The 26,235-nt window shown below is 41.7% G+C and overlaps 1 protein-coding gene across 1 annotated transcript in view; it reads right to left on the bottom strand.

Moving 5' to 3' along the window:
* LDLRAD4 (low density lipoprotein receptor class A domain containing 4) overlaps positions 1-26,235 on the bottom strand; it is a 272,488-nt gene that overhangs the window by 158,574 nt on the left and 87,679 nt on the right. The window contains exon 3 of the mRNA XM_027451928.3: positions 10,826-11,284. Coding sequence (XP_027307729.1) covers positions 10,826-10,865 — 40 coding nt within the window. The 5' untranslated portion in view covers positions 10,866-11,284. The remainder of the gene's footprint in view (positions 1-10,825; positions 11,285-26,235) is intronic.

The raw sequence follows: 26,235 nt of genomic DNA, 5'->3' as shown, positions 1-26,235 counted from the left end.
CTGGGCTCCAGATTTTGTCGAAGCCAAAGCTCTCTCTGTTCAGAAATTATCAGTTTCCACGCCCTACATGAGCAGTGCCTTTGAAAAGATCAGTCTCAGAAAGGAGCAGTATTTTGACAGATATACAGAGTATATACAGAATATTGTGTCATATTCTCTTCCAGGGAAAAGATTATCTTTGGTGTTTGTAAGAGGCCGGCATGCCTTGAAGGCTGCACCCTATTAGCAAGTAATGATCCTACTAGAAACTTCACATTTTGCTTATTCACTGTTGCTGAGGGCTGAATTGAAATTAAAGAGGGTGGGAGTAGCCCTCTGGAAAGGGTTTGGAGCAGGGGTTGGGCAGTCCCTGGGGAAAAAAAACTGGGAGAGGTGCAGCGTGGGGTGCATGCTTGGGTGGATCTATATTGCTCCATCCAGAAGTACTTCAGTGAGGAAAGCCAAGCCCCAGGATGGGGAGATGCAGCTGATAGAGCCACGGGAACTTGGGCATTCATAGAAAGGCTCACAGGAAGGACTCCATCCACCCAGCAAGAAGCTTCGCTCTGAACAACAAAACAAACAGACCTAACAAGTAAACTAATGGGCATACATCCTGGCCTCTTTTTTTCAAAAAGTAAAAGGGATTAAATATTAGAAAAGCAAATGTAAGATTTGATTATACATGGTATTACCTTCTCCTCAATAGCTTTTAGGCTTTTTCACTACATTTACCCTGCAACATTAAATATTTTCTCTTCTCTGTTTACCTGGACTCCCCCTTGTTCTTCAAGGAGTGATTTGTAAAGGCAGCTTACAACAAAGAAGCATAACATTAGTTCGTACTATTTGCTTTATGGTAAAAGAAAATTGATATTCTAGGCAAACAAACAGCCCCCTTGACATTACCAAAAAACAAACAAACAAAAATAAAAGAAACAACAACAAAAGTACCACCAACAAACCATTAGACTGAAACTTAGCCTCATATTATTCACTCAAAACACCACTGCCTGGCACTGAGCACTTGGAAACATCCTGCATCATATTTATGAGAATAGGGAGGTTTTGTTTGTGTTTCCGCTGTACCTCCCCAGCCTCCAAAAGGACACAGTCCAGTCCTTCAACAGTTTGACATCAGCTTTGGTTTTATGCTTCATCTCTTAATGTCAGGGGTTTTTTTTGTTTTTGTTTTTGTTTGGGGGGGAGGGTTGGTTGGTTTGTTTGTTTTTAAGTTTGCAATGAAAGGCATTTCCAGCCTGTTTCCCCCTGCAGTCCCTGCTGGTGCTGGAAGCCAGCCCAGCCTTCTCTTTTGGCCTCCTTCTCCTCCTCGTCCTCCTGCTGAGCCGGGGCCACGGCCAGCCCGCGGCGCTGGGCTCCCCCTGCAGGACCGCGCTCTGCACTGAGACAGGCACTCTTGGAGAAGTTTTGCCTTGACCCCCCTTCTTCTTCTGGCGAGAAAGAGGGGAAAAAAAATAATAAAGCTGAAATTTGAGCAGTGGAGATGGGGGATGTCCTCATCTTGTGTCCGTGGCCAAGCTGCAGCAGCTGGGAATCAACCACCGACCGCAGGTCGCCCAGCGACTTCAAAGTGCCAATGCTGGCAGGTTATGTAATGCCGTAGGACACTTAGCGATTCTGTCAGAAATAAAGTAAATGTTCTGACTTCAGACTTCTGGGGACCTCGGAAAGCAGCATCCAAGGGGTTGATTTCTGCCTCACACAACGGCAGCCGAGCTCCTGCGCTCAAAGCACATGCGCGGCCTTGTCAGCGGCGACAGGCCCGCAGCCAGCCAGGAGCAGAGCTCGCGGTTCCTGCTCTTTTCTTCAAAAACAACACGAAACAACCACCAAACCAGCGCTACCAAATTAATTAGAAAGATTCAATTAAGTTAAATTGGCACACACTGCCAATTTAAGAATCAGTTTTCACCTCTTATTTTCTGTCTTTTTACTTAAGGGACAACACGCTTGTTTTCCTCATTGAAAACGAGTCTGCTGTTTTATTATGATTAAATACTGAAATGCAGCATATTTACAGTTCAATTTATTGTCATACTCAGTCTGGAATTGGCCATTTGGCTGATTAAGTTGTTTCATGCAACAGCACTGTGACATGTACTATTAAGAAACGAGAAATGGCAGATGGACATTTTCAAAGATGCATCAACTTCACAAACAGCATGCTCTGGCTTCGAATATAATCTACTAAAAATGAGTCACAGATTCACAGAATCATCTAGGTTGGAAGAGACCTCCAAGATCACCTAATCTCTTACCTAACACTAACAAGTCCTCCACCAAACCAAGTATCAAGAAGAAGATCTAGGTTCAACATCCTCCATAAAAATGTTGGAGTGCTCGCACCCATGACTTTGTGAAGGAGTTTCCCATTTCCAGCAGTACACTACTTCGTCAAATAATTTTAACAATCACAATTGCCATAATATTTCTGCAAATTTTAACCTGCTTTCACCCTGGTCTGCACACCTCACAGCCTTTCATTTGGGCTCTGGACTAACCGTCATAAGAAAAATGGATCATGCACATACAGCCAAGACTACATCTACACTGAAAAATTAAATGATTTTATGGCATTTAAATTAACTTAAATAGTAAAGAAAATTTAATTAAAAATTGAAGGAAAACCCTTCCAGATTTGAGTAATATTTCAGGATGGAGCTTGATATGAATGGTGTTATGTGAAACACTAGCCTGCAATATAAGGAGACTGAATTCCAGGTCTGCAGAGGATCCTTGGCCAGTGTCTCTCAATGTGTTTCACGGGATGCCACAGCACTGCATTTCCTCTGGAGTCCTCTTGGCTTATTTTTCTGCTTCCACATTTACTGCGCTGCCTGTGGCTTCATGCAGCAAGGCCATCTCCTGCAAGTGACTGCCATACAAATTCTCCCATTCTTTCCCTTACCAAGCAGGCAAGTATGAAGTACTTCACCGAAGCAAGCAAGCTGGCAAGGAGGTCTTCTGTTCCAGTTAAATTAAAATTTGAAAGGAGAAGGTTTTAAAATATGAAATCCTTTGCCTGTGTGAAATGTCCCTCTGTTTGCATAAGGACTACCACAGTTCAATAAGTAAAGGCAGTATCTGTCCAGTTACAGATTAAACAGTCCTTCAACCAGACTTTGAAGATAACTGTTCTCTTTAGTTGAAAGGAAATAAACAAAATACACTCTTTCACTCACACAAAGTTTGGATTGTAACTTAAAAGCCAACCTCATGGATTTGAAGAGTAACCTAAAGCAAAAACCATTGCTGTTCTAATCACCTGTTGTAAGAACAGCAGAAGAACTAAGTTGTAACCAAAAGCTATTTCTCTCATGTAGCATCACCACTCTTGAATTGATTTTCAGTTTCTCAATCTCCAGTAATTCTGTTAAAGCATTTAACCCTGAAATGGAGACTTGTAAGGTGTGCATTACCATACTGAAAACAATTTCATTGAATGCTACTGAGTCTAATGTATATAGATAAACTCTCTTCAAGGCTGAGGTTGCATCTTCTTCCATGTATTTTTTGCTGAGAATACTATCTGTACTCAAAAAAAAAAAAAAAACCTGCACACTCTAAGTAAAATATCTAAGGGACTACAATGGAATACGATCTGTTACTACCCATGTGCTGAGTAAGGGGCATTGCAAAAAGCAATCTGTTTCTCTCAGAACTAAGAGACAGTAAGAGCTGTCCACATGTGACACAGTAACCTTGAAAATTCATAAAATAAGAAGGCATTTGTCAAAAAAATTGCAGAGAATTTTGGAAGGTCAGACTAGCTTCAAGAGGCAGCTGAAAGCAAAATCAGAACAGAGGGGAATGAGAATGGTCTGCTACATATTCAAGTTGTATTCTTTAAATGAAATGTTTATCTGTAATTGAAAATCATGCAAATAATGACAGCAGCAATGTGGTAAACCTGTGTTAATGCATAAACGAGTTTTCAACTGCTTTTAATATTAATTATGTTAATATACTTATTAGAAGACATTTCAAACCTGTTTTTCTGTTTTACATTGAGCCTCAATTAGAATTTGGAGGAAGAAGCCTACCTTCAGCATCAGATCCACCAGTTATTATATGACAAGTAAATCATGCATAGTTTTACTCATTATAAAGAAAACAACCTCAAATGGCGGTTGCTTTGGCTCTGGCCTATTTTTGATTACTCTTAACAATTACCTTTTAAATATGTTTACAGCCTAAGAGTGGTAAAAAGCTTCTCTTGCAATACTTGCATACTGTGAAACAGAATAATGGATGCAGTATTTCTGAAGTGTGAAAATGTTTCTATACTAGTTGCTCTGATACAGATACATATATCATGCCCTCACAAAATAAGAAGTTTGAAAAAGAAAGTTATAATGAAAGCTGGGGCAGGCTAGAACAAAGGCAATGGGGCAACACTCCAACAAAAAGAAAGGGTAGACTCTAAACACGTAAGACACTTAATCCATCCTTTATCAATTATTCCAACAGAATCTACTTAAACATGGAGAAGATAGGGTAGTGCAGGTGGATTACTAAAGTATAAAATGTACATTTATTATCCAGGGAAGCAGCAATAACAGAATGACAGAAAAGTAAGGCTGGAAGCACTCTCATGAAGTCCATTTCCCTGCCCCAGGGCAAGATCAACTATACATAAACCATTCCTGACAGATATTTGTCTAACTTGTTCTTAAAAACCTTCAGTGACAGAGACTTTGCAACCTCCCTAGGCAATCGGCTGCAGTTCTTAACTATCCTTACCATTAGAAAGATTTTCCTAACGTCTAACCTAAATCTCCCCACCACAGTAAGCTTGTCTGTTTCTTTTTGCTCTATCCCCAGCAGAACTGGAAAACAGTTTTTATTACCTTCCTCCTTACATGAAATTTCCATATCCATTTAAATGGTTATCACGTCTTCCCTCACTCTTCCATTCTCTGAACGAATAATGGCCAACTGAGGCATACGCAATCTGCTGGAACAATTTATCTGGTCTCCCATGTAATCCCTTCAAGGAGCCTCCCTATTCTGGAAGTATAATCCCCAGGCCAGAGACATCTCCACCCAAAACACTACAGTTAAGCAAAACAAGCTGCAGAAAGGGGGAGCTTAAAGGAGAAAGGAGCCAAACCAAGTGGCAGGCTCCCATGTTGCCTTGTGCAAAGAAAGGTCCCGCGTAAACCAGAAGAACTCACTGCAGCAGGGAAAGGTGGGGTAGGACACCCCTGAGGAGGGCCGAGCAGGAGGAGAAGGGTTAAGTCTAGAGAAGAGGGGAAGAGGCTCTCAGACAAGCCTGGAGCTGAGTTGCTGTGAGTTGGTCTGGAAGTGGGAGAAGTCCAGAAATAAGGGAAGGTGAAGGTACTTAAAAGTAGGGCAAGGGATCTGGAAGAGAAGTGAGGCCCAAAAAGGGATAGCTGGAGAAGTCTCAACACAGGGAGAGGGGATTTGGGCATTGGAGGAGGAAGAGGCACAGAGAGGTTAGGGAAGCATGAAACCCAGGACAGGAAACACACCAGAAGTCCTGAATGCCAGGGGTACACAGAGCAGAGGTGAGGGAATCCCCTCAAGCCACGTTCCTCTGACAAAGAGGAAATCCTAACTGACAAACACAGTTTCTCTGCCGAATTAGGGCTTGGTGAAGCAATAATCAAGCTGAAGAGCCCTTCTTGAGAGTAACTCTGCCTCTTTGGATATGGCCAAAGGTCAAGCTTGGGTGACAATAACCTTGAGATAAGGTTGCAAGGGGATTATTCAAAGATTTGAGGGTGGAATCACTTCCATGGGGACAGGTATGAGGGAAAAGATACAGAGCTATGGAACAGGATCAGAAGGTGACAAAGTCAGTGCTAGACAGAAGGGCAGGGCCCACTGCACAGAGCAACCTCATACTATTTATTCCAGTTTCCATAGTGCCTGAGCTAATGATTCTTCCAGCAGGACTGAGGGTCACAGGGCAGGAATGCCTAAGAGTCAGCTCAGGTCCGTCAGAGCTTGTGCTGAGACAGAGCTAATAAAATCTTGACAGACCTAAGATGACCCCGTAAAGTCAGGATGCTTCATACTTTGATTCCTAATCCACCCTATAATATTCTCCCTTATCCTTCAATCATTCTGGATGTCCCTGTGCCACACGTTCCCCAGTGATGGAGAGCAGATTTCAGAATTGCTCTGCTCTATTAAACCAGCACTTGAAACATGCACTGGTGAAGAAAGTGGCTAATTTTTTTCAACGGACCTTGGCTGCCCCAATCCCCACCACCTAGTATTGGCACAACATCAAGCCAGACCAAGGCAGAAGGTGTTACACTTCGCATCAGCTATGAAGTGTGCAAACGAAGCGGTCCCTCTGGCCACCAGGCCAACGTGGGCCCTTCGCTGCACTGCTTATTACGGCCACCTCTTGCCGTGTAGCTCAGTGCGTCAGACGTGCCTCGGCACCAAACCCCTCTGCTTCGTGGGAAACTAGGAAAAAAACATCTTCAGAAAGTTCAGGAATTACTGCTCGACTCTGAAAAAGACCACTTTTGCAATTCTCAAGGGCCATGTTGTCTAGACCTCTGGCCTTCTTTTTCCTTTTTGCTGGATGCTTCCAACAGGCCCAAAGAGTGCTGCTCCGAGCAGAAATAGCACACCAGCCACACAAATGCTAAGTAGAGTGGAAAAATTATTTTGCATGTCTTACACACAGACTCCTGTCCATATATTCCAGCATAATGTTTATGACGTGGTATTGTTGATTCATAGCCATTTTCTGGTCTCCTGCAACTGCCCATCTGTTTTCTGCAGACCTGCTGTCTCACCAGTTATTCTACATTTTGATTTGCACAGCTGATTATTCCTGCCCAACCACAATGGAGAACTTGTCCTTAATGAACTGCATCGTATTTATTTTAGATCAGTTCTCCAATATACCGCATTAATTTTGAATTCTAATCCTGTGCTCAGAGAGTTTACATCCTCTCCCTAGTCGGTGTCATCTGGAAATTTTGCATGCAGATTCTATCATCTAAGTCGTTAATTAAAATATTGAATATTTTCAGGCAATCCTGGGCAAAATCACACTTGACATATCCTTCCAGTTTGACTATGAATCACTAGTAATTATTCTGAGAACAGCTTTTTCAGCCAACTGCATACCCACCTTGGAGCCCGTATTGCCACCTTGTTTATGAAAGCGAGAAAAGCCTTCCAAAATGAAGATACTTTTTTTTTTTTTTTTTTCTACTCAGAGGGAAGTTAGGCTCAACTGACAAGATACATTCTGGAAAAAAAAATAATGCAAATTCATTTATTGCATTATTTCCCACAGGCTATTTGTTTAAAACCAAAACAAACACACACACACAAACAGTTAATTATTTTATTCTGATATTTTTTCCCCGAGACGTTAAGCTAAGCTATCTACTCCAAAGGGGGAAAAGAAGGACGCAGGAAAGCTTACACGTAGGTGCAGTGTTTGCTCTTTCACAGATTTTTTGAACCTAGACTGTCCTCCAAATGCTCTCCGGCGTAACTGCTAATTGCTCAGATATTGCTTCAGCTATTTTACCCTATGCTGTAGAGATAATTTAATAAGCTGCAGCTTGTTTTAAAATACCTATCTTATCTAATTAGCTTATAATCAGTCCTGCTCCTGTTCTGTTTAGAATTCCTACCTGTCTCAAAGTAGTATTCCTTTCCTTGCTGCCTGATTGCGCCTGATTGCCTTTTTGGCAAAGAAGGATGCAAAAAGAAGTCATTAACTACTTGGTCCTCTCTGCACACATCAGATCATGGGTTTTGCCTTTCCCTCTCAGTAAATAGTCCAGAAACACAGTCCTCCTCTTATTCCTAGTGAGAACATAGCACATTTCCTTGTTATCATGTCCTTTACTAGCTGTGCTTTGTTTCATGCTTTGGCCTATCCAGTTTGGCCCTTGCATTCTTCTACTGTTCTTGTATATTCATCTCGATTATGTGTCTAGTTCCCACTTTATGAGTCCTTCTCATTTTTTTGTTCATGCCATTTTGTCTCTTATTGGGATACACTTTATTTGTGCTTTAAAAACCCTTTATTATGAGAAGAAAAAGTTAGTTCCTTTAGAAATCGTAAGCCATCCTGAATTTCTTAGGTTTGTTTCCCAAGAAATCTTACCTATCGGTTCTATTAGGTTAATTAAGTCTACTTTCTTGCATACCATTGCTTGTATTCTGAAGTTCTCTTTTTTCCTCTTCTGAAGAACGAGCTCACTTGCCTGTGATTGCTATCACTCAAATTGCCTTTTACTATCATAGGCTCAACCATCTCTTTCCTAATCAAGCCTCGGAGCACGTCCTTCCCATTGCCTTTTCCACATTCTGTAATCCTGAATCTATTACACTTGCATCATCTACTGAAATTAGTATTTAGTCAGTAAAGTTAAAAGGGTTTTACCATGTGCTGTTGTCTGGTAATACATGATAAACACAGCATATGTCTTGGAGCAAGAGCCATCTACAAAAAATGGCAACTTTGGCATCTGTACCAGTAACATCAGCGTACCGATGGGATCAAAGTGTCTCCTAGCCATACCTACAAGCTTTCCCAGGTCACAGCTATTAGTCAGGTAGAAAGAAGTATTTTGAAATACTCCAAAGGTGGCTTCACAGAGGCAACATCCTCCAAGGCTTGTTTTAACAGCACTATGTTCAGCTGTAAATTGAAAATGATTACCCCAATTGTCCCAATAGCTGCAATCACTTAGCATTGCTAGATTCAGTGTTGACACTTCACTGCTTTCCGATATCAGAGCTTTTTCTGTACAAATTAGCTCACTTCTGCATACGGTCATGCCCCCTCTGCTACTAGCCACTACTGTTTTCTTCTACAGCTAACCCAGCATGCCAACAAAAGGAGGAACATGGCAAGGATCACCGGAGAAACTACATGCACCTACCATTACATGTTACTGCAACTCTTAAACTGGCGTAACATGCTCCCATGAGTTTCTGTAAGAAATAACATAACTACCCACTTTTACTGCTGAATGTGTTATATAAGTCTACCAGGGAAAAAGAATGACCTCCAAAAAAAAAAAAAAGTGGATATCAATTTGATTCAAGTTGGGAGAAACAGAAATCCTTGCCTTCTTATCATCTAAAAGCAATGGCAATTCAACCTGTTTGCTTTACAAGTCCCCTGCCCATTTCTTTTACATGTCTCCTGAACGCACGGTACAACTTGCCTGAAAGTCTGATAATTCTTTAGTACAGCTAAACATTTAATAAACATTTAATAAACATTTGAAAATGTTTATTAACTTCTTTACCTGAGGGCAACGCCAAAAGAATAAAAGAGCTCCTTATGAGAGAGAGCACAACCCTCATACTGTCAAAGTGTCCAGAATGGGTAGGAATCTGCTGGGTTGTCACCACAGTTTGATTGTTGTCCCAGGCCTCCAGGGACACGGGTTTCATTTTTCTGAAATTTCTGCAGCCCTCTTTGCCATTCCCCTCCACCCAGCAGCAGTCGCGAGGTCAGCGACTCTCTGACGCCCCGCTGCCTGAGCAGTCTGATCCGAGTGCCAAGAATCCCGACCCTCTGGGAGCAACGGGAGAGCTGAGGCTGTGGCAGAAGAGGGTAAAGTTGGAAAGAAAATAATGTAATATTACAAAGGCGCTGAAGGTAACAGAGTTTTCAGCAGAGGGGAGAGCCACAGAAGGAGGGAACAGATACCCAAAGAGGAAGACTTCCAGTGGAGGGGCAGGAGGAGGAGAAGGGCTAGCAGAGAGTGGTGAGGAGGTCTCTGTGAGGGTGGATCTGCTGTGAGATAGGGCAAAGGGGGAGCCTGCCCTTGGGGACACAAATAGTTTTGTTGTTCCCTCTTGGGAAGACCTCCTAAAACAGCAAGGAGCCCGAAGGAAAGCAGCCTGAGACAGAAAATGATCATCCCATACATACAACCCCCAATCCAGCAAACTTCTAAAGGCAAAAAGTCTACATCAGAAAAATAAATGTCTCACCCATTGGCTACTTTCACTGTGGTACTAACACATGATCTAGGCCCTCTAAACCAAGAGAACTATCCAGCTGATTTTCTATCCGTTTCTTACGGGGTCTCAGCTGGCCAGCAGGTGTGGAAACAGGGTGGCAGCATCTTCTGACCCCCATTTCCTTTCTCCCACCTCTTGGATTAGACACAAGGCACCCAGTGAATTCCAGTGGAGTTCACACCAGAGGGAGCTTTCCTCAGGGAAGCCCACCACCTTCCTAACCTTGCTCTTACTACAGTATTTTCAACACGTCTACGGGGAAATATATTGGAATCAGTTGAAATAGTGTTCAGTTAAACCCTTTGGTTTTGCCACATCAAGTAATTGCTGCAACTGGACCAGGTGGGGAGGAAGGGAGGGAGTCCAAGCAGAAGTTATCTGGCAAGTCCCGCACAGAGGCGTGCTCTGCTTGAAGGAAGAGAGAAAGCTCAGCGCTACTGTGTTTCTGAGAAGCCTCCCGACATAAACAACGTCCATCCTGCGCCCTCGCCAAACTCCCATGTTAAATATAAGAGCAACTTAATCGACTATATTTCATACAATGCAAATAGGCCCAGCCGACCCAGGAGGCCATTTGTTGTTAAGCTGTTGATGAGTACTTTAATGAGGAAAGCTTCAATATGCCTTCCCCAAGGCTTATAACCATCCATTTCAGGGGGCAGGAAACACAAGATACGACTCTCTATTAACACAAGTGTTGAACTGTTTCTCAAGTGAAATGTTTTAAAATGTTATTTAAACTGGAAGTACTACAAGATGCTACACAAATTATTTTTGAAACTCTAGTAAGATGTCCCCAAATAATTAGTGGGATTAGAAGAGAAGTCCTTACCTGTGAAAGCATTTGTGGCCTGAAAACCAGCTTCCTGCATACTGCTCTCCCAGCGAAGCTTGTGATTCCAACCTTAACCTGTCCTTACTGGAGACAACTGCTGAGCTTGAAGCTGTCAAGTCACTTCCATCTTAGCTCGTCAGAGTCCATGTCTCGTCCCATTCCCGGCTTTGGCACCATCCAATTCCCACCTGATCCCAGGTCTTTCAATCTGGAGGCACGGGGGATCTGCAGTGAAGCCAAGCAGCAAGCGTTGGACAGTCCCATCAACCAGCCAGCCAGAGAATCTGGGCCATGATGAATGCAGAAATGAAGAAGTTCGCCTGGCAAGACTTTATTTCCCTTTCACAATGAAGTTCTAATCCTCTGTTCATCCAGCACCATTTTTTCAGGTCCCAGCCAACGGTGATGTTCAATTGTCTCTCCTCTCTTGTGTTTGTCTCCCCTCAGGCACGCTCACTGAGAAATTAAAAAAGAAGAGATTATGTTTCCTGATGACCTGTAGCAACATTAAAATTAACAGACTCCAGGGAACAAAAACCCAAAACACATTATCAGGGATTGATTGTACACATTAAAGGAGATCTTCAGAAGGCAAATATTGCGATTTTGCTGAGATGCAAAGTGTGACCACACAGCTCTTTGAAGTGCAAAGAGGAACAGTGCTAGGGTGTCATATGCATCTCTGAGAACATGATGTGATTTACATTTCAAAAGCCATATTTAGCAGAGATGGGGGCAGCAATACAATAACAAAATTGCAGTTAAAAGGGAAAAGGAAAAATACTCAAGGCTCTCAAGTCTAGTCTATTCAAAAACCACAGCGAGATTATTAGCATTTCACATAGCTGCTTCCCTTCTTTTCTGGAGCAGGGAAAGGGAGCGCTGGATGCTGACACCGTACATACCATTCTGTCTTCTGAGGTTAAAAACGTCTGAGGTTTATACGTCTGTGCTGTTGATTGTATAAAATCTCAATCGTAAGCAGATGACACCACTCAGAGTCGGTAATGTTCAAAATACCCACAGGCTATGCAAGGGAAAGGTGGCAAGTTGCTCCTGACACTACTTCTCCATAGGAGCACGGCTATCTGCAGCTCCTTGAAAAGCAGAGCTGCTATATAGCCAGCTTCTAGAAAACTAGGATACATTTACAGGGCGAAGGAGAGCAGCAGACAGGTATATATTTAGTGAGAAGATTATTTTAGGAGAAAAGGGATGATTTTGCTCACAGAAAGAAAAGAAGACTTGGGAGAAGAATCCTCTCACTGCCCAGCCATCCTCCTCTGTAGCAGCACTTGGCTCACCTAATTCAGTAGCACGGGCAGGTCAAAGCTACATCAGTGATGATATTACAGCCTACTGATGGATTTAAATAAAAAAGGATCTGTTCTCAGGTGTGCTGCTGCAATCAGGCAAGCTTGACACCTGATGAGTGCTGCTTTCTTCAGAAAATACGTAACAAAAGCTAGTTGCTAAGTTGAATTTTCCATCCTAATAATGTTGCGACCATTTTTTCCATTTTGGGAAGCCAGTATTTCTGAAAATCACAAGTTCGTCTCAAAAAAACAGCACGGGACTAACTAATTAGTCAATTGTATTAGAATCCAGTACTTGCATTCAACTCATGTAAGGTTGCAGATCGCATTCAAGACAATTTTCCCACTTCTTACCCCAACATCTCAATATAACAGGCAAATTAAAGGAAACACTGCAAAGATTTCACCTGTAATATTTCCTATCAAAAAAAAAAAAAAAAAAAAAAAGAATAACGTTTTAGAGAGTGCTAAAAATGCTACTATTACTCAATTTCAGCCCTTCAAAGTGCTCTGTACAACTAATAATGATTTCATATGAGCTCATTTTATCCTAAAGTACATAGTACTGAACATGTATAATATACAAAGACCATAGCACAAATTCCTCTTGGCTCTTCACAGTGTGCTAACTATTCTATAATGACTACAGATTGATGCTGCACTCATTTCCCAAGCTTTTTCTCTAGAGGTCTGAGTTTCTTTTTTTATTTATAAGAATAGCTCCGTATTTGCATTCACATTTCCAGCCATACAGCTTTTGGTTTATAAATCCACAATTTTGGTGCATTCTATTTTCAGCATTTTGATGTCTCTCCCCATCCTAAAGATTCTCAAGAAACGCACACCAATACCTTAGCAACCAGGGAAAATCTCTCATTGCTACTAAATAATTGTATCTTTGTATTAGATATACCATACTTCTGATTCCGAAGAGAATAAAATACATCCACTTTCCTGCAAATTAACTTTTTGTTAGAAGAAAAATTATTTTCCATGCCTTCGAAGTCTCTGCTAAACTTGTTAGGAAGCCAGCAGTGGTGCAGAAATTCTACAATGCTGGCACGTTCAGCAACTGCTGCTTCTGGAGACAGAAAGCCTGCAATTTTAACATTACAGGACACAGAAACTCTTCCCGAGCTCATTCAGACCTTGAAATTTGAAAGGTACTGCACTGAAGCATCACGTTTAAGCCCTCCCTTAAGGCCCCAAATGAAAAAAAGAGACTGATATCTGATGATTGCCCTAAATGAGCATTTTCTGTCGCTGCAGAAGCACTCTTCTCCCCTGGCAGACAATGAACTGTGCTCCAGAGACCCTGCTCTGGCAGGACATGAGTAAGGGGGAAGCCTGTGCAGTGCTCAGAGCATCCTCTGCCTTTCCACAACTCAAAACCCAGCTGGGCTCCGAAAAACTGCTTCACACTACAGCTAACTGGTTGATTTAATGAGTGTTTTCAACAGGTAGACCTTTCGCCAGCCAGTCAGTCACATTTGCACAACAATGTCAGTCAAGTCTCTTAAATTTCCAGTATTCCCAAAATGAAGAAGACAAAGCACAGCAGCTGATACCACAGCACATGGGGAAAATGGCAAATTCCACTTTTAACAGCATGTAAGGATATGGCTACTCTAGTATGACCACTCTACTGTACTCAGTATTATTCAGATTTTTTCCCATTCAAGTGGAACTGATGTTTAAGCAGAGGTTTGTGCATGTTTCCTAGCAGACTGGCATGTTTGCATGCACAGCAGGGGCCAGGCCCTTTGGTGACACAGTTCAGCATGGCTCGGCCAGCCTCATCGAAGCCTTGATCCTTGATTGCAAGGTGGTGCAGAAACGTTAAACGAACCCACTCACAGGAACAGAGCCTGAAAATACTTTTCTGGAAAGGAGAGAGGAAAGTTAGCAGCGCTGACAGCACTACAACAGTGTGCAGTCTTCAGTGTAACTATTATGGTCTTCACAACCTGCGGAGACCCCAAGGGGTACACGTCCCATTAAACTGATCAGATGGCAAAGAGAAAATCCAGAACACAAAGACTAGATATTTTCTCTTTGCTCCATCTGTTACCTCCTTCCCAATTGCAACAGGAACTCTGCTTCTGCTTTCAGTCACCCACTGCAGTATTACACGAGTCTCTGAAGGAAACCAAGCAAAATGTTGTGTTTTATAAATAAGTGGCTGTTCCAGAAAGATTTTCAGTTACTATGCACTTGCATGATTGAATGCCTGAGAAAAATCAAACCCTTTTCTTTTCATCCTCTCTACTTTTCTCAGATATGGTCACCACCTAAACCTCACACAAATTGCAAACAAAATATTTTGACTATTTAACACACACTGTGAGTTATAGGACCTCATGGTATGTTTAGCTAGCCAACCTGTTATTGCTCTTTTCTAAATATTTGAAGATTCAGTATTAAAGGGCAATTTTAAAAAAGAATCTGAGAGAGAAAAGCAGCAGCCAGGGAGTGTCATTAAATCCTCCAGTGATATCTACACTTTATGAAGTGTTGTACAATCATTAGTTAGGACCAAGCCTCAAGGAACTTGCATGGAAAGAAGCAGCAAAATAGCATTTTTTCCAGGACTTGTATCTCCGTAACACCTTGAACAATTCAAAGACATTGACCAAAATGTATACACTGTAGCTTGTTTTTTGTTTTTTTGTTCCCATTTCCTTTCTCTATACACAGCCCGTTCCTTTGGCCACATGCTGTTGGTTCCCACACGCAGCAAGAACTCGCTGGATGCATTGTCAGAAGGACTACAGCCATGAGAAGCATCTCCAGCGGTTGGCTATGGCACAGGACATCCTAAAGGACAGCTGTGGCTTATGTAATTTAACTTCAGCAAGGGAGGATTCACGGCTCAAGCTTTTAGCTTTCAGGTTAAGAAAGTGTAAAAGGGCAGCGAGACCGAATCCTGCAGTGCTGCTCCCAGCGCGGGCACTGAACACCCGCAGGGCTGGCAGCAGGGCCCCAGCTCAACAGCAGAGCCCAGCGTGCCTCCAGACCCCAGGAGAAAAGCAGGATGCCTGGAGCCAGGACAAGCTCTGAACCATCCAGACGCTTCTACACTTTGCTGAAGTAACAAGGCCTGCACCTCCTACATTTTAAGACAGCAACGACTTGGAGAGAGATTTAAGAAGTTTCTGGCTGGGAAAAAAGTAATAATAATAATAAATCCAACACTCTGTATTTACAAAACAGTGTTTGTAAGAAAAAAAATCTTTTAAACTTTGCTAAAGCAGTTTAAAATGAAGCATGTGTGCACACACATAGGTCACCTCTCCATCCCCTATTGGAGTCAGCCAAAGTTTTCCAGGCTTGGGTTTTGCTTCTTATGGAGACTTCTAAACTAGATATTATTATTTACCAGTTATACCTACTCTTTCTTAGATGGTAAGGTCTGTCTGTGTTTTACTGTGAGATCTTCATTTATTTTATTTACTTCTATCTATAATTTGTCTTCCCTCCAAGATAACATTGCACCACTGCTAAGTGAATTCTGGTTCTTGGGAAATCCTGTGCTTCATAACTCAAAGACCACTTAGAAAACTCAAGGCGACTTTCACAGGAGAACATACACAAATCAAACTGAAAACCAGATGTTTAAAATATGTTTATCTAATCACATCTTTCTCACACACACATATACATCATTTGTTTTCACTTTCTATCTTCAATATTTGTACAGCTTCCTCGTGACATTTTAAACAGCTGCTGTATTTCACTTTTTTAGTGAACTGCAGTGACTGACAAAATTAGTTTCAATGTTATGTCATACATATTTCTATTCCTACAGATTCTTTCAGATATGCTTCAGCTTGTTCAGGAACAGTGTCCAAGTTTTTTCCTTCCTTTTTGTTACAGAACTCTCTGACTTGCAGCAAACGCAAGGACGATCAAAGCAAGTTGTGGTCCTTCTGCATTAGCTGAAGCAAGAAATGGGTCTTGAGAAGAGGGCACGTTGCCAACATGAAGCATCTTTTTTTCTAGCCTGTTAGAAAATGTTCTAGAAAGCAAGATGTATCCCCAATGTCAATGCCAACACACTGCAGAAAAACACTACAGGCAAGGTCCAGTTTAAAATAAAAAGTAAATAAATGTTTCAGCAAAGACATTTCTCCTCCTCCAACTCCTCCTCTTGTTTGGTTACTTCTTTCTGGAATGAAGCAATGATATAAAATCAGTCTGTTTAGTAGCTTCATGCCAAAGCAAATAGCCTCTGGTAATCAGATAGCAAGGAGCATTTCACTTGGACAAATCCTATAAATAACTGATAACACAAAGGAGCATGCCACATTTCCTTCCATTAATCTTGTTAACTGAAATAATTAATTTGAGTCCTCTATTTTCTATCTCTATGAACAAACTAAGGAGCCATGCATTTTCCCATAGCTCTGCTGACAGAATGCAGTAAAACCCCAGTGGAAAAGTTTACTAAAATCTCCATGACAGGCTATTGGGTTTGGATGAGATAATTATTGGGAGAAATTGTACAAGCTGTGTTATGCAGGGCAAATGAGAAGATTGCGTTGTTTATTTTTGGACCTTAATAAAACTATAATTACCAGAAGTTGTCAAGAGAAATCATTAATCATGCTGCTCTATGAACCTCAACAGTTAGAGAAAAACCTGAGCTCTGAATTTTATTTGCCAAAATAATGAAGAGGTAGTAAGAGCAGAATCCAGCCCCAATTAATCTTTTTCCAAAGCAATGTGGCATTGGGTTTGAATTTGCAGAAGGCTGGTAAAAGTATAAATTACACTGAGCAGACTGGACAAAAGACAATTTTTTGCCTTGTGTCCCTGTGACTTGTATCAGAAAGGAGCAGTTGCCAGAAACCTGGAGGATGGTGCACATCTCAAGTCTTCTGAGCACCCAAAACCCAACTGCATCCCAGTTTTTGGGGTCACAGCTGCTGAGCACCCAGGTACACAGCGGCAGCAGGATAAGGATGTCATCCGTATACTCTGCTGTGCCATGCAGGATGTGCAAGCACAGAGCAAATGCCTCAGGAGAGCATGGTGTTTTTTCCTGCAGCAGACCATACCTGTCAGCCCATGCCAACTGTGCCCAATCCTCAGAGACCTGGGGGCACCATTCCTCTCTCCATCGACAGCACCTTTGGGGAGAGGGGGCTGCACCCCTTGGGAAAAAGGTACAGAGCCAAAACACCTCCCAGTACATTAATATATACATAAACACATAAAGATCCACGTACACATACCAATTTTGTGCAAAAAAAAAAAAAAAAAGCAGACTGCAGGAATCTAGGCCAAGCTGCACTTAAGTTTTTGAAGGCAGAAACATCTGTACTCTGATTGCTCTGGAAGGAAAATGCAGAAGACAGCATCTCCCACATGGAAATGTCAAGCAGCACATGGACACAGAATGGTGCGGCCCTCCCTTGAGACATGGCTGGGGACTGTGGAAACAGCTACCCATGGGAAGCTGAAAATTCAGAGCTTAATAGGAGGAGTCATCAGAAACTATTCCAGCTTCTGTCAAAACTCTTGGTATGAATGAAAAAGCACATTTTGGCAAATGCAGAAGAGAGCGCTGAAACCCTGCTAACTGCACTGGAAAATAAACTGATGCTGAAGAGACTCAAGGAGCAAGGAAGCTGCTGGAGAATAAAACTACGGCCCTTACAGCACTTGGATCTGCTGCATGCTCCGCTGGGGAGCGAGGGTGCTCTGCCACCTCAGGGAGATATCGCATGCTGGGCACTTGGACCACGACCAAAGAAAATCCTCTTCTGCTAAAGAACAAAACATAAAGTTTACAATTTAATTAGCACAGGCTGTCATCATATTAATTGAAGAAGCACTGATAAGAGTTTTGTAACTCTCTGGAAGGCTGTTTCAGTCAGTGCTATCGAAGTCCTTCTGGTAGGAGCAGGAGTGCAAGGGAAATAGGAGAAAGGCCCACTACGACTTCACACACACTGCTACACACAGCCAGCTCTAGTTTCCCGCAAACGAAACCATGCCACAAGAATTCATCTGGTTTATTTACAGCGTCTTAGCAGCCCAGATGCATAAAGAAGCTATCCAGAGAGGGTAAGCCCAGTTTAAAGAAAGCAGGGACAGGCACTGGGCACACAGGGCGCTCCCAGCTGTAGGCCTCTTCTAACAGAAGGAAGCTTTTGTGCTTCAGACGGCCTATTTAGATCACATACCACACAGATCAATCCGTTTTACCTTCAGTACCATAGAAAATAAATGAACAAACAAGAAAGTGTGACTATATCCAGAGAGGATACTTGTTTTATGAAATATCTGAAGCTTCCCCTGCAGAACTCCACCATGTGTTAGAAAACTGGAAACTCCTGCAGCCTGCTACTCCTTATTCTACCAGTTTTGATTTTCACACTAAGCCACAGCAATCTGCATATGGCAATAGAGACTCAGACTCCTGTTTGCCCCTGTTAAGACCAGGTCTCCCTTTTGCCCTGTACTTGGGAAAACCAGTGAGGTTAACCCGTACCATCACCATCACACTACGACCGAGCTCCAAACCCAGTGCAACAGCCCTGAGACCCAAACCAGTAATGTGGTTTCCAGACACTTTGCTTTCCTGGGCATCTGCTTGAATTTTATCCCCTGGAATGACTCTAGGTAACAACCAGATTAATGTGGAGCCTGCATAAACAAGTCATATCCAGGCAGAAGTTTCACACAAGTCCGTGGTGCTTTTGCCCATGCCAGGCTGCACCAATTCATCTATACGACACTCCTGCACTCCTTCAGCACATAAACACGTTTTCTTGTTAGGTCAGAGGTTGGACTCGATGATCTTGAGGTCTTTTCCAACCTAGACAATTCTGTGATTCTGTGATTCTAAACCCCACGCTCAGTGGGGCTTAAGTCCTTGCCTCAGTAGTTCTCAGTTACAGCAATACAACTTTACTCCATCTTTCAGCCTGGAAGTGAGAAAAGGAAGAAAATAATGGTGTTTTTTTGTTTGTTTGTTTGTTTGTTTGTTTGTTTTTGGACTTGGGAGATTTGCCTTTGTTTTTTAGGATGTGTTACCCGATCTCTCTAGGCTCTGATCCCACCACTAACGTGGCTGCAACTTCTACCTGTGGATTTAAGGAGCTACAAAATGCTTAGGTAACAGGGGTGATTACTAATAAAATAGATCACAGAGAAGAAGCTAAAGCAGCATTTTGATTAATTTGATTTTGCACTTGAGTGAATAGATCATTCCGCAAGCCCCAAACAATCCCATTAGTGTTGTAAAATCACCCCAAAGAAACTCTTTTTACTAACTAATAGGCCAGCATTTTTTTTATTTCCAGCAATACTAACAAGACAGTCTCCTTTAAGACTGTCCTTCTTTAAAAAATATGTTGGAAAACAACCCATAAAATAACACAAAATGCAAGCGGAGAACACAGTTGGGAAGCAGTATCCTCCGGTGATCAACTAAATCTCATTTTCCAGAGAACAACACGGATTCAGTTCAAATCCCTCATTACTTAACAAACAAAAGCAAAGAGGTTATTTTTTTTCCTGTCCTTGAAGGACAGCTTTTTACATAAACAAACAGCATAGAGGCATGGGAACTAACGTTGTTATCAGTTAAATCTGAATAATTCCTCTAGTCAAGAAGTTCTCGTTTAGTACTGCCATAAGGAGGAGGTAAATAGCACTTCAAATCTCTTGCTTCAGCTGTAATTCAGAAATCTTTTTTTTTTTTTTTTTACCAATATTTTTATTAACAAATGTATTTTAATATACCTTTGCCATATTTTAAAACCCTTCTTGCTATGCTCACGTGCCATTATTTGGATGCAGCTGAAGTGCTGTAACTGTATGCAACTAAAGCAGCTTGTTAGCAATGCAACACCGAGAGCACCTCCATTAACTAATTAATTGAAAGCAAAATACACTCTAAGGTTTTTGACAAAACAGCTCAAAAACTGGTATTTGCATTAAGGACAGGCTTTTTTGTTTCTCTCAGGCAAACATCCCATTCACCTGTTCTCATCTGGCACTACCCACCCCTTTAGGGAAATCTGACCTCTCAGGCCTTGTTTCCCATTGTCCATTCAGGCACCAGAACACAAAGGCTACTTTCAAATACCCTTAAGATTACGTGTGTGGTCCTTCAAGCTTACCTGTCAGTCTTCTCCCACCCCAACCCTGTGCCAATAGACACATATCCCTATAGGAAGGGCCAACACCTATGTAGTTTATAGATAATTATGAAGTGTTATTAAACATTCACAGTTACAACCAGAAATGCTGCAATCTCGCTTCAGAAGAAAACGATGATCTCTGCAGATGAACACCACCGCCTTCCTCAGCCACGGAGTTACAGCTTTGTGTTTTCCAGAGGCGAACTTATCATCAGTCTTACCATAAAAGCAAAGAATACCTTTTTTCTTCTTCTTTTTAAACAGGTGGAAAACATAATGAAAGTCTGACTTTGTGCCTTTGATAATTCAGCTTCCAGGATCGTGGAATGCTTTCAAATAGGGGCATCTGCCTCCTGAATCACAGCCCTATAGCTGAGAAAAAGCAGTGAACTTATTAATAAAGCATAATAAAGAGCCAAGCATTTGGGCTGGAAAGATGCAAGGAAGGGAAGAGACTGTCTTCCTCTCAAAATATTCAAGAGACAGCAAAGCTCATCCAAATAAACTGCAGTTTTCTGCTTAGGAGGCAGCTGGAGCCAGTAACGCTGATGATTCTTATTCCACTATATCCCACAGCAAGACACACACCTATTTAAAGAAAACAGAAGGGAAAGCAGGAGAAATCCCACCTGTATTAAACTACACCACATAGCTAAAGCTCTTGACAGCGCAACCCATTCCCATGCCCAAGGAACAGGCAGATGGGTGTATGTATGTTCTCTCTGCTAACAGCATTGGCAGAAAAGGGCTTCATATCAACACTTCAAATACTAAAGAGAGAAAACAGGACAAAAATAAAACAAGAAACGCTAGGATCTCAGAAGAGTTAAATATCTAGAATTTTGGATCAACAGTCTGAGCATCTTATATAACACAGTTCATCATATGTCACCCAGTCAGTCAGGCATCAAGAGCAGAAACTGGGTTAACTGCAAAATTTCTAAGAAACCAACTGGAACCGTGATTTTAAAGCACTTCAGAATGCGCCAAATGCTTGGGTGCACTGTTCAAAATTAATTACCATCAAATTAAATATCTGCACTTCACATTCTTTACAAACACAAAATCTTTGGGGGTTGAACACTGATCCCGCAAACAACAACGATCACCTTCTGTAAAGGTATGCAGCACTTTCCACTGCTGATGCAAGGCAACACCCATATGTAAGAAAACTTTTCTGAGGTAGGATGGTGGTCCCAAATCCCACAAGCAGAGCCAAATCTTTATACAGGCATCCCCTGCTCGGTCAGCCTGTGCAGGCTTGATTTAATTTTTCCATCTCCAGCCCAAAGTCACCACTGTCTTGCCCTTCTCTCCTGCCCTGTCTTCCAGAATGGGACAAACTGTAATGCCACACTATGGTCACTGAGAGGATGATATCCAACTGAATTGCGCACAGCTGTCTTCCTGTAACAAAATGAGAGAACTACTCATTCTTTTCAGTCCTGTCCCCCCATCCTCCTTTTACTTTTTCTTGAAGGACTAAGTTGTGAGCCGCGAGCAGGACCAACCCTGATTTACCTAGGCATTTTTCTGACTTTGCTCACCCCTTCTGGCTTAACACTCATGCTCTTGGCTCTGTTAGTGTTTTTCTTCATTTTTAAACAACATGCAAGAAAAACTAACTGAAGTAGCATACAAAATCTGTTCCCTAGCAAAAACAAAAACAAACAAACAAACCCTAGCATGTTAATTCACTACACATTTTGGAATTTGTGATAGGTCACTTTCAAGCACGTACATCTTCACAATTTTAAAACTTAATTACCAACAAAATGTCAAAGGTTTTGCTCCTGTTAAATCATGTTATACATCAAAACAGAACCATTTTATAATTCAGACTTTGTGGCAAGACTGAAGCTCTAAACTTATTTTACATACAGGAGCTCAAAAAAAGCCCTAGGCCTTTTTATTATTTATTAAAAACACACGGAACAGACGAGGAAAAACATCCAATATGCATTTGCAGACAGAACTATGTGGATTTTTAACAAATAACCAAATCAAATTTACCTTGTGGCCATGAGCAAACATCAAAAATGCCAGCTCAGAGGGCTATTTTCTTTCAGTAACACTATCACTTTGGGAAACTATTAAAATAGTACAAACTTAAAAGCAGCACTGGCAAAAACTGAATGCAGTTCAGCTCCAGCTTCCAACTAGATGCCTTTTTTGCACACATATGCTCTGCCTTCCATTACTCAGCTGCATAATATAAACCACCAAACTGCACTTACAACAAATCTGATCTGACAATGCCAAGTTTTAATTGAAACACATGAAGGCAGTTGGGCAACGCACGAGCATTTTATAGGGAAGCCAGAAGAGCTCACAGCTGGATGAAGCCTCCACCCCTGTAAGGGAGAAAGGGATCGAGTTTCTTTGCTTTATTTTAATCCTTCAAAAAATAGACGAATCTGCTAAATCAAAAAAAAGCAAATAACACCATACATACCTTCACAGTCTGAAAAAAATCTTTATTTTCAAAGCCTATAAACAGTCTGATATGTGGTGACTTCAGGAAAAGAAAAAGTGATTTTCTAACTGTTAGTGAATAGAACTCCATACCTTCTCCCAGTTCACAGAGGAGCCTTCTTACAAACTCTTCATATTATAGTAGCATTCAATGACCTATCAGCATTGTAAGAGCTATATAAAGCATCTCTGAAAATTGTTTTGGTATTTGTGTATGCACTTGTGCCTCTGCATCTTTATATAAAGCCCTGCACACACATTGTGCCTGCAATATATGCAGGCACAATATGTTTTAGAGCACCTCATGGCATTAATGCAGATATTTTTCTGCTTCAAGAGGAAGCTAATTTACACTAAAAAAATTAACCTCAAAATAACACAATGCAGTACTTTTGCAGGTAGTTCTGCCAAGATTAATAATTCAATTTAACCCTGAAAATGAATGGAAAGGAGGCAAAGGAGGATACCTAACAAAAAATATCAAGAAGCAAACACGCTGCACACAAACTAAAATACATTAGCGGTAGCTCAGATCTAACTTCCAGAAGTCAGACTTTTCTCTGTCATTCCATTTAGCTGGATGAAAAATGCAGAACTTCACTTTTCATCCCCTGCCCCTGGAGAAAGCACACACCTCAGAGTTCAGGGCCAGCGTGCAGGGTGCCCTTCAGCCACAGCACAAATGACGTCTGCCTATGCCTGGTTTTGGAAAGGCAAAAGGCTGGTCTGAGACAGAGGTCGCTCGATCTTCTTCCCATACTGGTTCTCAATTCCTCAGCCGAGCTTGTCAGCAAAACTCTACCACTTATAGAAGTTGTCCTGTCCATGCTCAACTATGTTAAGATTATGGATGCCAAAAAAAAAAAAAAAGTCTTGGTCCTCAACTACCAGCCAAATTAATTTATTTCTGCAACTGCCTGAGTGACAGCGATAGTAAGCTTCCAGTTCTGTTTCCTTACTGAAGCTTTTAACTTCAAAACCCACCATCTACAAAGTGCACCAGGATACACCTTCAGCAAAAGGGCCCATATTATGTCAGTAAAATGCAAAATGTTACTCCTGGACCCAGCTCTTCTCCTTGGGAATGCTGAGGATGTCAGGCAAATGCCCTCCATTCACATCATTAAAACAAACAAAGCCATTGCCGTGAAATCATTCACTGTGCAGAAACTTTATAAACCCTCCTATTATCTTTTATAGCTTAATTTGGGAACTGAGAATCTCCGGAGTGCTTTGCAGCACATTAATAAAATACACTTTGCTTTATAAAGTCTATCATTATTACTGTACTGCCTGCATCAGCTCATTGGAGTCAAGTTCATTTTCTTCCCCAAAAAAATCTTTATGCCAAGACTTGCTTTCTTCACTCAGCGATAAAGGCAGATAAGGGTGGTTCTTGGGGTCTCTTTCACAGGACTGATGTTATTTCCTTTCCCTTCCAACACTTTAAAAGCCCATTACTAGTAACACTGCTGAAAAATTCACCTCAGCTGCAAGGCCTCAAGCCTTGGAGCTTGTGTATCTGAGCTACTCAGATACACACTTCTTCATGCTCTTTCAGCGAGGCTCACCTTGGTGTGCCATCTAATCTTGGTGGCTTTGGCTCCTTCCTCCCCTGGTCTTGTCTGAAACCACTGAGCATTGATTGTGCTCCTATTTTTCTCACCAAAATCAGGGGCCTCAGAAGTTTGGAGAGTGCTGCTGGAAATTAAGTGAATGACACAGTAATTTTCAGCCTGGCAAACAACAGAACATTTTGTCTCATGAATGAGCTTTTAAACAAACTCCGATGTTTCATATCCTACTCTGGCTACTTAACTACTCTACAGCTTGCACCAATCTTTATCCCATATCTAAATCTGAACATGATCTGGAGTCGGTTATTTGAAGACAGACACACACAGGCAGTGGAGGCCACGATGATACCAGCAGCTTTCACCAGCACCGCAGCATCCCTCAGGCTGCGATCCTTCCCTTCTTCTCTAATGAAATCTCTGCACCAACGAATGCATTAACCACATCCATAACCGGATGGCTTATTTTAGTCCCCGAGGCTCTGCTTTGCCTGAAAGATAGGGGTCAGCTTCTCCGGAGCTGGCGGAGCTAGCAGCACCAGCAAGGCCTTCCCCGGTACCAACTCACAACCTCTGGTGAGGTGAGAAATGCGGGTGAGAATTGGTCCCTCGCTGAGCTCTACACAGCTCATGCCTGGCAGATCCCACTGGGGTACCACCGGAGGAGACATGATGTTTCTGAAACCCACCCCTGAGATGTCCACCCAGACATGAAGCACAACCCACAATATGATGCCTGGACAAACCCCGACATGACAGCCACGACACATACACTGCTGCATCTTACCCCATGAGGGGTAAAAAGAGAGACTGTGAGCACATGCAGGTTTGCTGCACCACTACAGGCAAATAATTTCTTTTTTAAATGGTGAAAAACATTATGTAAACTTAGGTTTATTCATAAAACCTATTTGAACAGAATTAACTTAATTAGTTCTTTAAAAAAGGCAAATAAATGATTGCTTAAGTATGGCTATGTAGATTAATACTGCCCATTAAATCTCCAGATTTCTAACTCGTTTAAAAATCTATAAAATGTAACTAGAAAACCTCACAAAAATTATTCTAGAGGTACATAGCTGCAGAGTTTTATCCTTTATCCCTTGACAGATCCTTGCATACACAAAATAATAGTTAGTTGATTTCATAATATTAAGAAACCATTTTTCACTTTTCAAAAATGCTACTAAAAACAATATACACAAAATCAAGAAATATAAACAAAATGTAAAATGTTATCTTCCCAGTTTCCAAACTGGAAACCATAGATAGGCTCTGATACCCTCAAATAACAGTCATATAAGGCTTCTGCTGACAAAAGCATGATTTAATGTTTCATTCCCAGATTATACTCTTGAAGACACAGTGCAGAGAACATCACTAAGATTTTCAAATCAAGTTCCTAAAAAAGATTGTGTTGTCCCTGGTCACTTTGGGGACATGCATTAAGCTAATCTAACTGACAGGTTCTGCAGCAGAATTCAGGGCAACCCCAGTCCCGCTGTTCCCAGGGTCCAGCAGCCCAGAAGCTCAGACCTGCTCATATTCACTTTTTCTTACAAGTACTCCACAACACAGCATTTTACAGATTTTTCTCCTCACATCCAAGTATAAAAATGCCTTCAGAAATGAAATATGAACGTCTGATAGTGCTTTTCCTCTTTGTACTCGACATATGGCCTCAATCCTGTTTAACAACTTCAGACCCTGCTCTGACAGGAGAACCATGCATCTCCTTAGGGGCTTCCTCATTACATCAGTTCAATGTGGGTAAGCTAGGCGAGACAAGAAACGTTTTACTAGTATATATTAATAGCACTGGAAAGTTAAGGAGCAAAAACCAAATTCCCGTCAAATAGCTAAATAAGTGAGGACTGTAGGCTTCT

Source organism: Anas platyrhynchos, chromosome 2, assembly GCF_047663525.1.
Source record: "Anas platyrhynchos isolate ZD024472 breed Pekin duck chromosome 2, IASCAAS_PekinDuck_T2T, whole genome shotgun sequence".
In the NCBI taxonomy this organism is placed as follows: domain Eukaryota; kingdom Metazoa; phylum Chordata; class Aves; order Anseriformes; family Anatidae; genus Anas; species Anas platyrhynchos.
This window is presented reverse-complemented; position numbering and strand designations above follow the sequence as displayed.